Raw genomic sequence first — 12,816 nt, 5'->3', positions numbered from 1 at the left:
GCTCATTAATATTCAGGTCCATTGTATCTCCTCCACAGTGTCCTCACTAGACTGCCCTTCGACTACCACCATAGTCTATAGTTTGGGGAAGGCAGTTCCTTGGCAGAGGTTCAAGTTGCTGCTATGCTAGGAGAAGTTTTTGCTTCACAGATAACCTTTTCAGCAGGGAGTTAGGGATATCAGGATAAAGTTCAGGTTTATACATGAAAATATTCAGGAAGGTGTAGTGGAATTGCCAGAATCTAGCTCTCAATTCCAGGAATCATTATTTCCATTCATGCAGGAACCTCAAGATATTGCCTGAAATAGTCAGATGTCCAGCTCCAACCAAGAGAATTCAATTAGAAAGACTGAAGCTAAATAACTAGGAGATGGATTTGATAATGGGATGTATAGGCAGCCCCTCACATCACAAATCTCAAAAACAACAACTTTAAACACAATCTCACTATTGGTCATAGCTAAGAGGATGTGGGCTGGGTCCCTTTTCAAAAGGGAAAATACAATATCCCAAACATTGCCCATGATATCCAAGGCTCTGTTCATGCATTACATAGCCCCGTTGATGACAAAGAGGAAAGGGTAGAATTATGAGGTACTCTTTGGATATTCGTCTCACTATCAGAAGTAACTAGTGTTAGTATGTTACTCCCTGGGAATCAAAGTAGGAGCTTCCTTGGTACGCCTCACGCAGACTGTGTTTGGAACTCTACTTGATAACTGGGCTGGGAATTGGGTGGGCTTTGGAGTCAGAGAAATCAATAGGTGGAACTTGATATATATTACCTACTGGTGGTCTCTAGTAGGTACTTATAGTTAGGACCATGTTTCCATAGGAAAAGCGTTTTTTGACTTGCGTATATCTTTGGCGCCAATCTTCACGAAATTTGCCAGTGATTCTTGTTGCACATGGAAAGTTTCTGAGTGATCCGTCAAGTGGAGGATGAGAGCTGGGGGAGGTAAAAAAAGAAGGTGTTTTTCCCATGCTAACTTTGGCAGAGATTTTAGACACGACTACAGCCCGAACCACTGGACAGATTAACACAAAATTTGGCAGAAAGTTAGCTCACGGCCCAGAAAGAACCCTTTTTAGTATTTGGTGTAAATCCATTAAGCAGATTTTGAGATATTAAAGGAAAATCAAATTTGTATATATAGGGACGCGAAGGCTCTGTGCACCCTCCCGATCTCGTGCTGAGATCTGATTGGCTGCCAATACTTCAATCAAAAAGTTTTGCCAGCCATCTTGGGACTCAACTGAGCCAAGACCCAGAAATTTTTTTAAAGAAGAAAAGGGGCAGGGTAGGAATACCCTGACCGAGCAGCTGAGGCCCGGAGGTCCCCTCACCAGCTCATAAAAGCATTTTTTAAGACATTTTGCAATGAAAATCATGACAGATTCACAGCAGAAAAAAATGGGTGGTCTTCTGTGCTTGTTTAAATGTGGGCCTCTGGGTGGGCCATGTCCTGTGGGTATGCCTGCACCTCCAGATGATTACCTGACTACTTATTATGTGTGCGATTTTAAATAGAAGGCTCCATTAAGAGCCTGCCAATTCTCGCAATGCAATTTGCAGCCACTTCCAAAATGGAGCTCAAGGGGCCTGGACCAAAACGCCAGCGCTAAAAGCGCTTCAGCTATATCGCCGTGTGGGACAATACACTACCTGGACTTGGGGTCAGTAGCCCCTTTTGACTTCACCTGTACTTGGGGACCCCATTTTGAACAAAGACAAGTGCCAGGAGGCGCAACTGCAGAATGGACACAAGGGGACGGGCCATCTCCCCATTGCTAAAAGCGCCTCTCCAGTCTCGCTGTGCAGGACAATACACTACTTGGAATTGGGGTCACCAGCTAATGCCGTCTAAATGCATGGGTAGTCTGGGAAGTTGCCTGGGGAACCAACGAGCATAGGGGCCTAATGCAGAAAAGAATTCAACTCTAATTTTCCATTAAACATTTTTATTCCTGTGAGTGGTTGTATAGGCAGTGCCCAGTGCACTGCTTTGCCCGGGGGCCTATAATGCTGTCAGGACAGCCCTGTCATTAGCGCCTTTTGGCCTTAGCTGTGCCTGGGAATCCCATTTCTCACCAGGATACGCGCCAAGATGCGCGACTGCAGAACTAAGCTCAAGGGGGCAGGGCCATCACCTCTGGGCTAAAAGAGCCTCTGCTATCCACTGTCAATCAGAAGAGGAGGCCATTAATTTAAGAGCCATTAATGGAAAATGTAAGGCTTAGCTGCAGATGTTCCAATTTCATTGAGATTTGTTTACACCAGTTACTTCTAGGTACTCTTCTTATCTGGGATGCTCAGTTGAGGACAGGCAGTGGGTACTCATGTAAGATGGAGCACGGATGCCCTACAGGGATGCCACATCTGCCAGTTCATCACAGAGTCACCTCAATTTATTGACCACATTCCTTTACCTGAGAGGCTGTTTCGAGAGAGGTGGGTTCAGAAATGGTGCAGATCAAGTGCACCCCATGTCCCATACCCTGTTGAGATCTGGAGACCTTCCTCATGCCCCTCTATAATACACCCAGTCCTCATAATAGTGCAGATCTGCAAGTGACCTGAGTGAGGCACTCACATGGGGGCATGAGGGACTTCGAAGAGAGAGGAGATGGGCGGACTCACAAGGTGGCAGGTAAAACCCAACAGGTTGCTGGTGATGCCATTTCTTGATGCCCTGGTATATAAGGACATCTTAATCAACCAATAAGCACTTACTTCATATAGTTAAGAGAAAGTATCCTTGTTTGGTGGGGATTTACCTCTTTGTAGCCTTGTTGTCCTCTCTATAGAGAATTCATAATATCACAAATATATGGATAAAGATGCACAAGGAACAATTACTTTGCTGAAACGCACACAAGGTCACTGGAGACATTTGCTTTATAGTCAATTTTGAAAATTTAAAATATGCACTGGACATTTAACCAATGAAGTAGTTCTTAGTAATTAACCGAAGAAATTACTCCAGTTAGGTAGACATTTTGTTAAAAACGATGTTCTCTTGTAGGATAACGGGGCAGTGAGGCTCTGTTCCTGTGTTATCACACACAGCTACTGAGACTCCCACATAGACACTTACATACCCACTCACACACCCATTCTGCCACTTTCACATCCACTCACAGATCCATACAGCCACTAACATCCACTGACTGGTCCTTAAACCATACACACACCCACTCACACACTGACAAACCTACTTGCACACCCACTTACAGACCCATACACCTACTCACACACCCACCCACAGCAACAGAGCCACATACACACACACACACACACACACTAATTGGCCTATACAGCCAGTCACACACCTACTCTGAAAGGTCACAGGTTACAGTGAACAAATACATTTTTAAAAACCTAAGAAATCCACTTAGACGAAAACAAAGGTTACAGAGCCGTTATAGTTAGGAAATGGAACTAAGCAAACTTGGAAATTCACAGAAAAAACAACGGTTTTCAGGGCCGTTGTAGGTCGAAATAGAATTTTCAAAAATGTAGAAATTTAAAAAAAAAATCAAAGGTCACAGGGACGTTATAGTTAGGAAATAGAATTTTTTGAAACTTAGAAGGTTACAGGGACGTTATAGTTCAGCTCAGATTCCACTCATAACCAGTGAAATTCAGCAGTTATAGTTACCTGAGCAACCATAACTTACGCCCCACAATGCACTGGTTATGATGATCTCACATATTGCATCACTCATGTCATAGTCAGTGACATCACTGATGACATCCCAAATGATATCTCAAATGACATCACTGATGACATCATCCACAAAAGCACACACATACCTGTTTACACCCCCATATAACATTTTGTATGCCCACTCACACACCCACACAACCACTCACATACCTGTTCACAGACCTATACAAGTACTCGCACAACCGCTTACTCCTCCTTAGAGCTACTGACACACACACCCACTCACTCACTCATACAGCCACTCACACAACCATTCACTCACCCATACAGCCACTCATACAACCAGTCACTCACCCACACAGCCATACACTGACCCATACAGCTACTCACACACAGATGTATTCACCTATACAGCCACTCACTCACACACCTGTACAGCCTCTCAACACAGTCACTCACCTACCCATACAAGCACTCATTCACACACCCACACAACCACTTACATACCCATTCACACATCCATACAAGCACTCCCATATCTGCTCACTCACCGATAGTCATTCACACAGACACACACTCTCCAACATTCTCCAATACAACCGTTCATACACCAACTCACTTAACCAAACACTCACTCAAATAGCCACTCCCTCGCCCATACAGACACATTCACAGCCAGTCACTCACTCATACAATCATTCAGGCACCCACTCATTCGCTCATACAGTCACTCACCCACCCATCCACTGACTCACCGATACAGCCATTGAAATACCCACTCACTCAGCAACATAGCCACTCACACACCCACTCACCCACACAGCTACTCACACATCTACTTATACACTTATAAAGCCACTCACACACAGTCACACATTCATACAGCCACTCACACACCCACAAAACCCCTCACACACCCATACAACCACACAGATAGTCACTCACCTACCCATACAAGCACTCATTCACACACCCACACAACCACTTACATACCCATTCACACATCCATACAAGCACTCCCATATCTGCTCACTCACCGATAGTCATTCACACAGACACACACTCTCCAACATTCTCCAATACAACCGTTCATACACCAACTCACTTAACCAAACACTCACTCAAATAGCCACTCCCTCGCCCATACAGACACATTCACAGCCAGTCACTCACTCATACAATCATTCAGGCACCCACTCATTCGCTCATACAGTCACTCACCCACCCATCCACTGACTCACCGATACAGCCATTGAAATACCCACTCACTCAGCAACATAGCCACTCACACAGCCACTCACCCACACAGCTACTCACACATCTACTTATACACTTATAAAGCCACTCACACACAGTCACACATTCATACAGCCACTCACACACCCACAAAACCCCTCACACACCCATACAACCACACAGATACCCACTCACACACCCATACAACCACTGACACAACCACTCACATGCCTAAAGACCGAGTAAAAAATCCACCCACTCACCCATACAGCAACTCAGGCATGCACCCACACACCCATACAGCCATTCACACACCCAGTCACACACCCACTCAGATTACACGTGTTACAAATAGTATCACTCATTAGTAGTACTGCTAGTATACTAATCTAACTTTTATAGTAGGTTAGTATATGTTTAACACCCATAAACTCTTAAAACATTTACACTCACGTGATGATGTCATCAGTGATGTAATTTGAAATGTCATCAGTGACATCACTGACCATGTTAGGAGTGATGTAATATGTGAGGTCATAAGCAGTACATTGCGGGGCGCTAGTTATAGTTAGTGCAGGTAACTATAACTGCTGAATTTCAAAAGTGAAATTTGACCCTAAGTATAACATCCCTGTAACCTTTGGCGTTTTCAGGGAATTTCTATGTTTTTTATCATTCTATTTCCTAACCATAAGGTACTTGTAACCTTTGTTTTTTTCAGTGAATTTCTACGTTTTTATTCGAAATGATTTCCTAACTATAACTTCCCTGTAATGTTAGGTTTTTTAAGTGGGTCTCTTAGCGAAGCATTTGGTGGTGAAGATTGATTTATTTGAGTATGACCCGCCTTCCCCCTCTGAGAAAAGACAGAAAAGAAGGAATTCCTCTTGCTGGCTGATGTGGTAAAAAAGTGTTTAACTGGAGATGTAAAAGCAGAAAGTGCATGTGAGGGACACTGGATATATCACATTGGAAACATCAAGAAATGAAAAGAAAGATTTTAGCGTTTTTGGTACTGAATTGACATTTGGAATCACGCCACTTTCCTTATCTGAAATGGAGTACTGTTTTCAATGGTGTGCTCGGAAGGAGAAATACGTCCTACGTTTTAAGTCACTTGGTCATTTTCAAACACAGAGAGACTTTCCCGTGATCAAGGCTCAGCAGAGCAGAAAGGCGTTGGGATAGTGAGCCTCCTGCCAGCATATCTACATGTGAATAAAATACTTGAAACCACTACAGCCGGAGCTGGTGTACTTGCTTTCAGGAGAAGATAAAGAAGTGAGTGTGGTGATGCATTATCAGGAAAAGGAGAGTATAGTGTCCCCATTTGGGAGGTTGGCAGGGTTCTACCCATGTCTTAGATGTAGGGCCTGCAAGTACACCCGAAAAGTGTTACAGTATCAGATACCAGGCGTTAAGGAACCAATGAAGATTAAAAGCCTGATGAACTGTAACACAAGCCACATGATATACTGTTTGGTATGTCCATGTCGCTTGCGTTACATAGGAAGCACAATCCACCCCACCAAAATAAGAATTTTGGAACATCACAGAGCCATACAGAACAGAGATCCCACATACTCAGTGGCCTGGCATTTCGAAAAAATCCATGACAGCAACAGAGATCTTTTGAGTTTTTTCTGTATGGATCAAGTGCCCCTGAATGTGAGAGGTGGGAATAGACTCTTACAGTTACGCAGATTAGAGTCGCGGCACATCATTGAAAATCAGACCAAAAGGCCGGGTGGCCTAAATAGTGGTGAGGAGATGGCCATACACTTGTAATGCTCCCCGTACATTAATGCATTAATGCTCATAATTGCTCTTTATATGTGATTCCAAACAGTTACCAGTACCTGAATGCATAAACAGTATACGTGCAGAAATAACTGCTGATGTAGAATAAGGCCCATCCAGGGCAAACAATCTTTTGTGTATACCTGTAGTCCATGTGTTACTGCCCATCCAGGGCGTTATGTTTTACTTTGTTTAATATTTAGTCACACATCAAATTTATAACAGTAGATGTATGCTATATATATGATGTGGTTTGACTTTTTCCTTTACTACTTTGCATGCTTAGTAATGGCCAACACCTTTGCGAATGGAAGCTGGGTGTCCTTTGTTTATGTTTCATGTATTGTATTATATAAACTTGCCTCATGGCGGCGCCGGCCACTATTGAGAAAGGCGGCAAGCCGAAACGCATCTGGAAGTGTACTTTAAACCCAAATAAAATCAGGGGTTTACTACGTTCCTGAGAGTGCTTATTGCAGTTTGTGCGAGTGAGCTTTGGATTGTCTGATCCGCGCGGAGTCTGTCACCATGCTTCAAAGCACCCAATCGAGAGTGAAGGGAGTCAATGTCGGACAGCGGAGCAAAATATATATATATATCTCAAAACTAGGTAATATGTGTGCTTGTGTGTGGATAGATAGATAGATTGACAGACAGATAGATAGATAGATAGATAGATAGATAGATAGATGTTGTCTGTTCTGTGCTTCTTTAAACATGTAGGCCTAGATGCATGAAGCTAAAAACCGCTCGCAAAGGGGCAGATTCTCAGAATCTGCCCCTTTGCGACCGGTATTTTTGCATTTGGGATGCATCATCCCAAATGCAAAAATCGCAAATTGGGAATTCGCTAAATTGCGATTACTTGCATTTAAGGAATATCAAATTGAGATTCCTTAAATGCAATGCATTAAAGTTTAAAAAATAGCAATTTCGCTAATAGGGCTCGCAAATTACCATGAAGTTGTACTTCATGGTAATTTGCAAAAACTTTGAAAAATGCACTAAAGTACATTTTTCAAAGTTTCATGTTGCGCACACACATGCCCTAAGGGCATGTGTGTGCGCAACATATGTGCACAGATCAATTTCAGGGGTGCAACAGGGTGTACTTTGGACACCCCTGCACCCTTGAAATCGCAATCTCATTTTGCGATTCACTAATTGCGATTCGCAAATTGAAAATTCTTCCCATTCATTCCTAAGGGCCTCTAAGCCCATAGGAATGAATGGGGAGGTATTCCTTAATTGCGACTCGCAATTTGCGAATCTCAATCAAGGAGTTTTAAGAAATTGCTATTTTTAAAGTGTTTTCTTCTTGCATACCATTTTGCTATTCCTTATTAGCGATTCCTTATTTTTCGCTAATAAGTTATCGCAAAATGGATGCTTGATGCATCTGGGGGTTAGTCTCCTCGTGCTCCTGTACACATTTGTAATGTCTCCTCGTGCTCCTGTGCACATACATAAAAGGTCTCCTCAGACCCACCCTAAAAGCGCTAGAGGTCACCTTGGTGCCCTGAGACCCATGTACAGTCTCTTCTCTGCTCCTGTTCATATCTAGAGTCTCCTCTGTGCCTCATGAGTGCTTTCTCTTTTCTTGCAGAACTCAAAAGACCCAGAAAGAGCAAAGGCTCTCATGAAAAAGGTGGACGAAATAAAAGAATCAAAGATCACACTTGAAGGCATGTGCCCAATGTATGTCATAATCCTGATCGACTTGTCCCATAGTTTGAAGTAAGACTAAAGGACCTTTTTAGCGGTGCATCATCCTAACAATGGCTTCCACAGCAGTTGCACAACGCAGGGACTATAAAAATGTTAATAGATCAGCAAACCCGAACCTTTACTAAGACCAATGGCAACCAAGAACTGTTCATCTCGTCTATAAAACACCACTCTGCCAAGAACATCACAAACAACCCTCCTCCAGCCAGTTAGTCAATCCAAGAGGTGTATCGTTCATCTTGTGAAGCTGAACAGCAGTGAAGGTGGACGTCCCACTCAACAGGATATCCTCTTCCAAGAAATCATTCCAGGGTGAATCTGACTCAACTTCCATCAAAATAGTCCCATGGGGATCGTTTGTTACTCTCATGTAGTTTGTGGAATTTCACAGTATGCAAAATATCAAGAATGATGTGAGTGCCATTTTTTTTCCAACACACTTTTGTGCCACAGGAGACTGGTCGAGCAGAAGAAAGTGTCATGGGAGACTGTTTCGAGCAGATAATGTTTCACATGGGGCCTTTTCTCGTCAGGCAGTTCCCTTGCTGGTATTGCAACTCAATTTTGAATGAAAGGTACACCACCGTGTTCGATTTTAAGTCAAGATACTCCAAAGTGCATTTTCCGAAATGTATTTGTAATTTCACTTAATTTTTCCGAAAGTTCTTTCACAAAAGCGTTGCATCATTTTGCATAGCCCTGAAAAAGAAACCATTGATCAGCTACTTAAACGAGGCCTGCTCTGGTGGCACCAGCTCTCAGGTGGCCACGAAAGGCCTCACTGCTTGACAGAGCCATCTCTGCTACCTTGGGGTTTATTATAGGACATGTTCGCTGCTTCTGGAATTGCAGTGAAGCTGTAGCCTGCTGCCTGCTTTCTTAATTTCCCCTTTAAATCAAAATAAAGTTTTTCTTTACTCACGTTTTAGGGCCTGAAATTATTCCAAGTCAGCACCAACATGTGCTCGTGCATGACAATCCCAAATGAATCATATATGACCTCATCTGCTCGACCCATGGGTACTAATGCAAGTGCCACATTACTCGATAACAAGGATTTCTCATGTGTTTGAGTGTGCGGGTGTGGTTGTGTGGTTGTGTGTTTGTGTATGTATCAACCACTTCCTATTTAGGTGTTTACTTCATTTATTTGAGTACCTTTATTCAAAGTGCTGAATAAGCCAGGTGCAGAAAAAAACCAGAGTAATAAAAAAAAAAGAAGGAGCGTCAAGGAGAGGATTTGGCCTTACAGGCTAGTGAGGTTGATCTCAAATTTGGGGAACCGTGTTCGACTCTTGGCAATGACACTTAGAATCCTGTGATTCTGGGCAAATCACTTAGGGCCAGATGTACGACCATGTCATTTAGCGACTCACAAATTGCCCTCAATTGCGATTCGCAATTTGCAAGTCAAGTCGCTAAATGACATGTACAACAGTGTCTGAGACACTGTTAGAGATTCCTAATGGGGTTGCAAATTGCATGCCTCGTGCATATTAATGAGGCATTCACAATTTGCGACCCCATTAGGAATGGCTGGCCCTCCCAGGTATGGTGGCCTGCTGGGCTCAGCAGACCTTCATGTCTGGGACTGCTTTGAAATAAAACAGTTTTTTTTTAAAAAATGCAGTCCGTTTTCCTTAAAGGAAAACGGAATGCATTTAAAAAAAGAAAAAGGAAACATTTTCATTTAATTTTTTAAGGGAAGGTGGGACCACTGTTTGCCCCTTAAAAATATTTTAGCCTGCATTCGAAAAAGGTAAGGAGTCTCCTGGGGACCCCTTCGCATTTGCAAGTGCTTTACCACCCTCTTGAAGAAGGCGGTAAATTGCGAGAGATTTGCGACCGCAATTGCTGGCGCAAACCATTCTTACATAGGCCTCTGACTCGTATTAGGAAGGGACGCCCTTGGAACGCCCCTTCCTAATAGTGACTTGCAATTCCTACTAAGCGAGCCGCTAAAAAAATTGTGACTCGCTAAATAGGGATTGTACATGGCCCTATTAGATTTTACATGCGCAAATGGGTTGCGCTTGCAAAATAGGGGCGTACACCTGGCCCTTAATCTCCCTATGCCTAAAAAAACAAAAAAATTAATGTGACCTTGTGTGACATAACTGATGCTTGTGTAAAGCGCTCTGTATCTTCGGGTAAAGTTCGCCTTATATAAAACGTGAAAGAAAAAACAAAGGTTGGGCAGATGGATCAAGGCCATCGGCCTTCAGTCGCCTTTTTCAGGGAAATAAGGTAAGGTATCCTTAATATGGGTGGAAAACCCATGCCTCCATACAGCTGCTAACAGAGAGAACAACGTGAAGAAGAAGCAGAAGGAGACGAAATAAAGCTAAGATCATGAGGATAAGGAGGAGTGCACAGAGAACATAAATTGGGGCAAGAGAATGAAGATATTTACAACTAAACAAAGAAAAGGAAACTTGTATAAGAGAAGACAGTGGAAGCCATCAAAGTGGTGAGGAAAGTGGTGTGGAAGTGAGAAAGGGAGCAAATAATATATTTAGGAAGACCAACCTAGCCGGAATAGTGATTAGGAAATGAAAGGACAAGATTTTGAGGCATCAGTTTAAAACTACAGAAAGAACGAAACTATCTGATTTACAGACAAATTTTGGCTAGAACGGGCACAATTTAAATACTGAGTCCATCTGATTCAGGAAAATAAACGAAATGTCAAATTCAAAGCTTAGATTACTTGCAGAATTGGAAAAACAATTTTAGAGATGGTCAAGAAATAATCGAAGGAGCAGCAATATTGATGAAACATGAAGAAAAAGTCTGTGATGTTTTTAAGCATTAGATTTGAGAAAGTGAGAAGTCGACCTGGCTTCAGCAGCAAGGACAGCCTAAAACGTTGGTCTGAAGAAAGGATGAACAGGTGGAAAAAAGATGGCTAAGGAACATAATAAAACCCAATGTAGCACCAACAAGAGAGAAAGCAGAGGGCCAAGTACAGAGCCCCATGGAACACCAAAGCGGACAAGGTGAGATGCAGACATAGCACATGCGAAGAAAATGTGGGGTTAGCCAAATAATAATGAAACCAATCCCAGACAGATCGAGTGATTTCCAGAGCACAAGCAGAAGTCAAAAGAGCACATTCATCGCTGTGTCAAAAGCAGCAGACAGATCAAGGAATTAGAACCCAGGAGAGTTTACTATTTTATGCCAGCTAAAGAAAATTAGCAACAGCAGGGAAATTCTTCCCCATCTGGGCTGCAGACCTACATTTTACAATCCTAAGTGCTCTCTACTAGGTTTTGCTCCAGTGAAGTCATCATGGCAAAGTGCACTGCCTCCATTTCAGTTCTGATACACTGAAGGGCCTGGAAAACACCTACAAGCCCACAAAATGGAGGAAACATATCCTAGCCTGAGCAATTACTATAGTCTCCACCAGTGGGCAGCAGAGGGAATCCTCCAGAAATAAACAGGGACACTCACAACAGAGATTGGTCACACCTCAGCAGCAAACACGATGCACTGAGTAATGCCAGTCTACCCCTGCCTGAGGGGCTTTGCGCACTCCAACCCGTGGCAGTTCCTTGGAGCGCCTTTGGGGTAACAGTCACTCCCCGGCTGAAAATACTCCATGCTCTCCTTAGTGGGCATCCTGAGGTGTGCTTGTGCTCCACCTTCCCGATACTGCCAGAAGGTGGGATTCCAGATGCATCCTGTGGAGCTTGGCTCCACAATCACACAAGTGTGGCTATCGAGGTGGATTATGTCCATTAAAGCTCTCTGCAGTGCTTGGTACTACCCTCAGAATCGTACTGGGCGTGTTCCCACTCTGCTTTTCATACACTTTTAGATGGTGAGTGCTCTTTGAAGCATCTTCCTGGAGCCTTTCGATACCTCTAGAGTGCATCTCAAAGTACGCTTGCACTTCGTATTCTAGGCACTCTCAGAAAGAGGGATTGGCTAAAGCAAATGAGCCCATAATCAAAGCCCCCTCTGCAAAGGGAGAGGAGAGGGGAGGGGATACTTTTATATGTTCATAAAGGGAACACCTTGGTTGGTATACCACTTCAGAAGAGTACTCTTGCAATTGTGAGATACAATTTTAGATCCTGGTGGAGGAAGGTTGACTTGGATCCTTGGAAAAAGGGCATCAATGGTTTATGATCAGTGTAGATGGGGAATTGGTTGCCATATAGATAAATATGGAAATAGCAGCAGCCCAAGCCCTGCTATAGCGTCTCTTTCAATTTTAGAGTAATACTTTGTGTCAGTTGAGGATTTACTGGCATAGACAACTGGAGTCCATATTGTCTTGGCATTGTAGGTATATTGCACTGAGTCCAGTTGGGTTATTTATTTATTTATTTTATTTTATGAGTTTTATATAGCGCTGGCTAGACCCGT

At 43.1% G+C, this 12,816-nt stretch overlaps 1 protein-coding gene across 1 annotated transcript in view; it reads left to right on the top strand.

Moving 5' to 3' along the window:
• The window catches only part of LOC144824370 (uncharacterized), a 55,010-nt gene extending 45,653 nt beyond the window's left edge, over positions 1 to 9,357 (top strand). The window contains exon 5 of the mRNA XM_078683485.1: positions 8,315 to 9,357. Coding sequence (XP_078539611.1) covers positions 8,315 to 8,449 — 135 coding nt within the window. The 3' untranslated portion in view covers positions 8,450 to 9,357. The remainder of the gene's footprint in view (positions 1 to 8,314) is intronic.
• Positions 9,358 to 12,816: the final 3,459 nt, after the last annotated feature.

Source organism: Lissotriton helveticus, chromosome 1_1, assembly GCF_964261635.1.
Source record: "Lissotriton helveticus chromosome 1_1, aLisHel1.1, whole genome shotgun sequence".
Classification (NCBI taxonomy): domain Eukaryota; kingdom Metazoa; phylum Chordata; class Amphibia; order Caudata; family Salamandridae; genus Lissotriton; species Lissotriton helveticus.
This window is presented reverse-complemented; position numbering and strand designations above follow the sequence as displayed.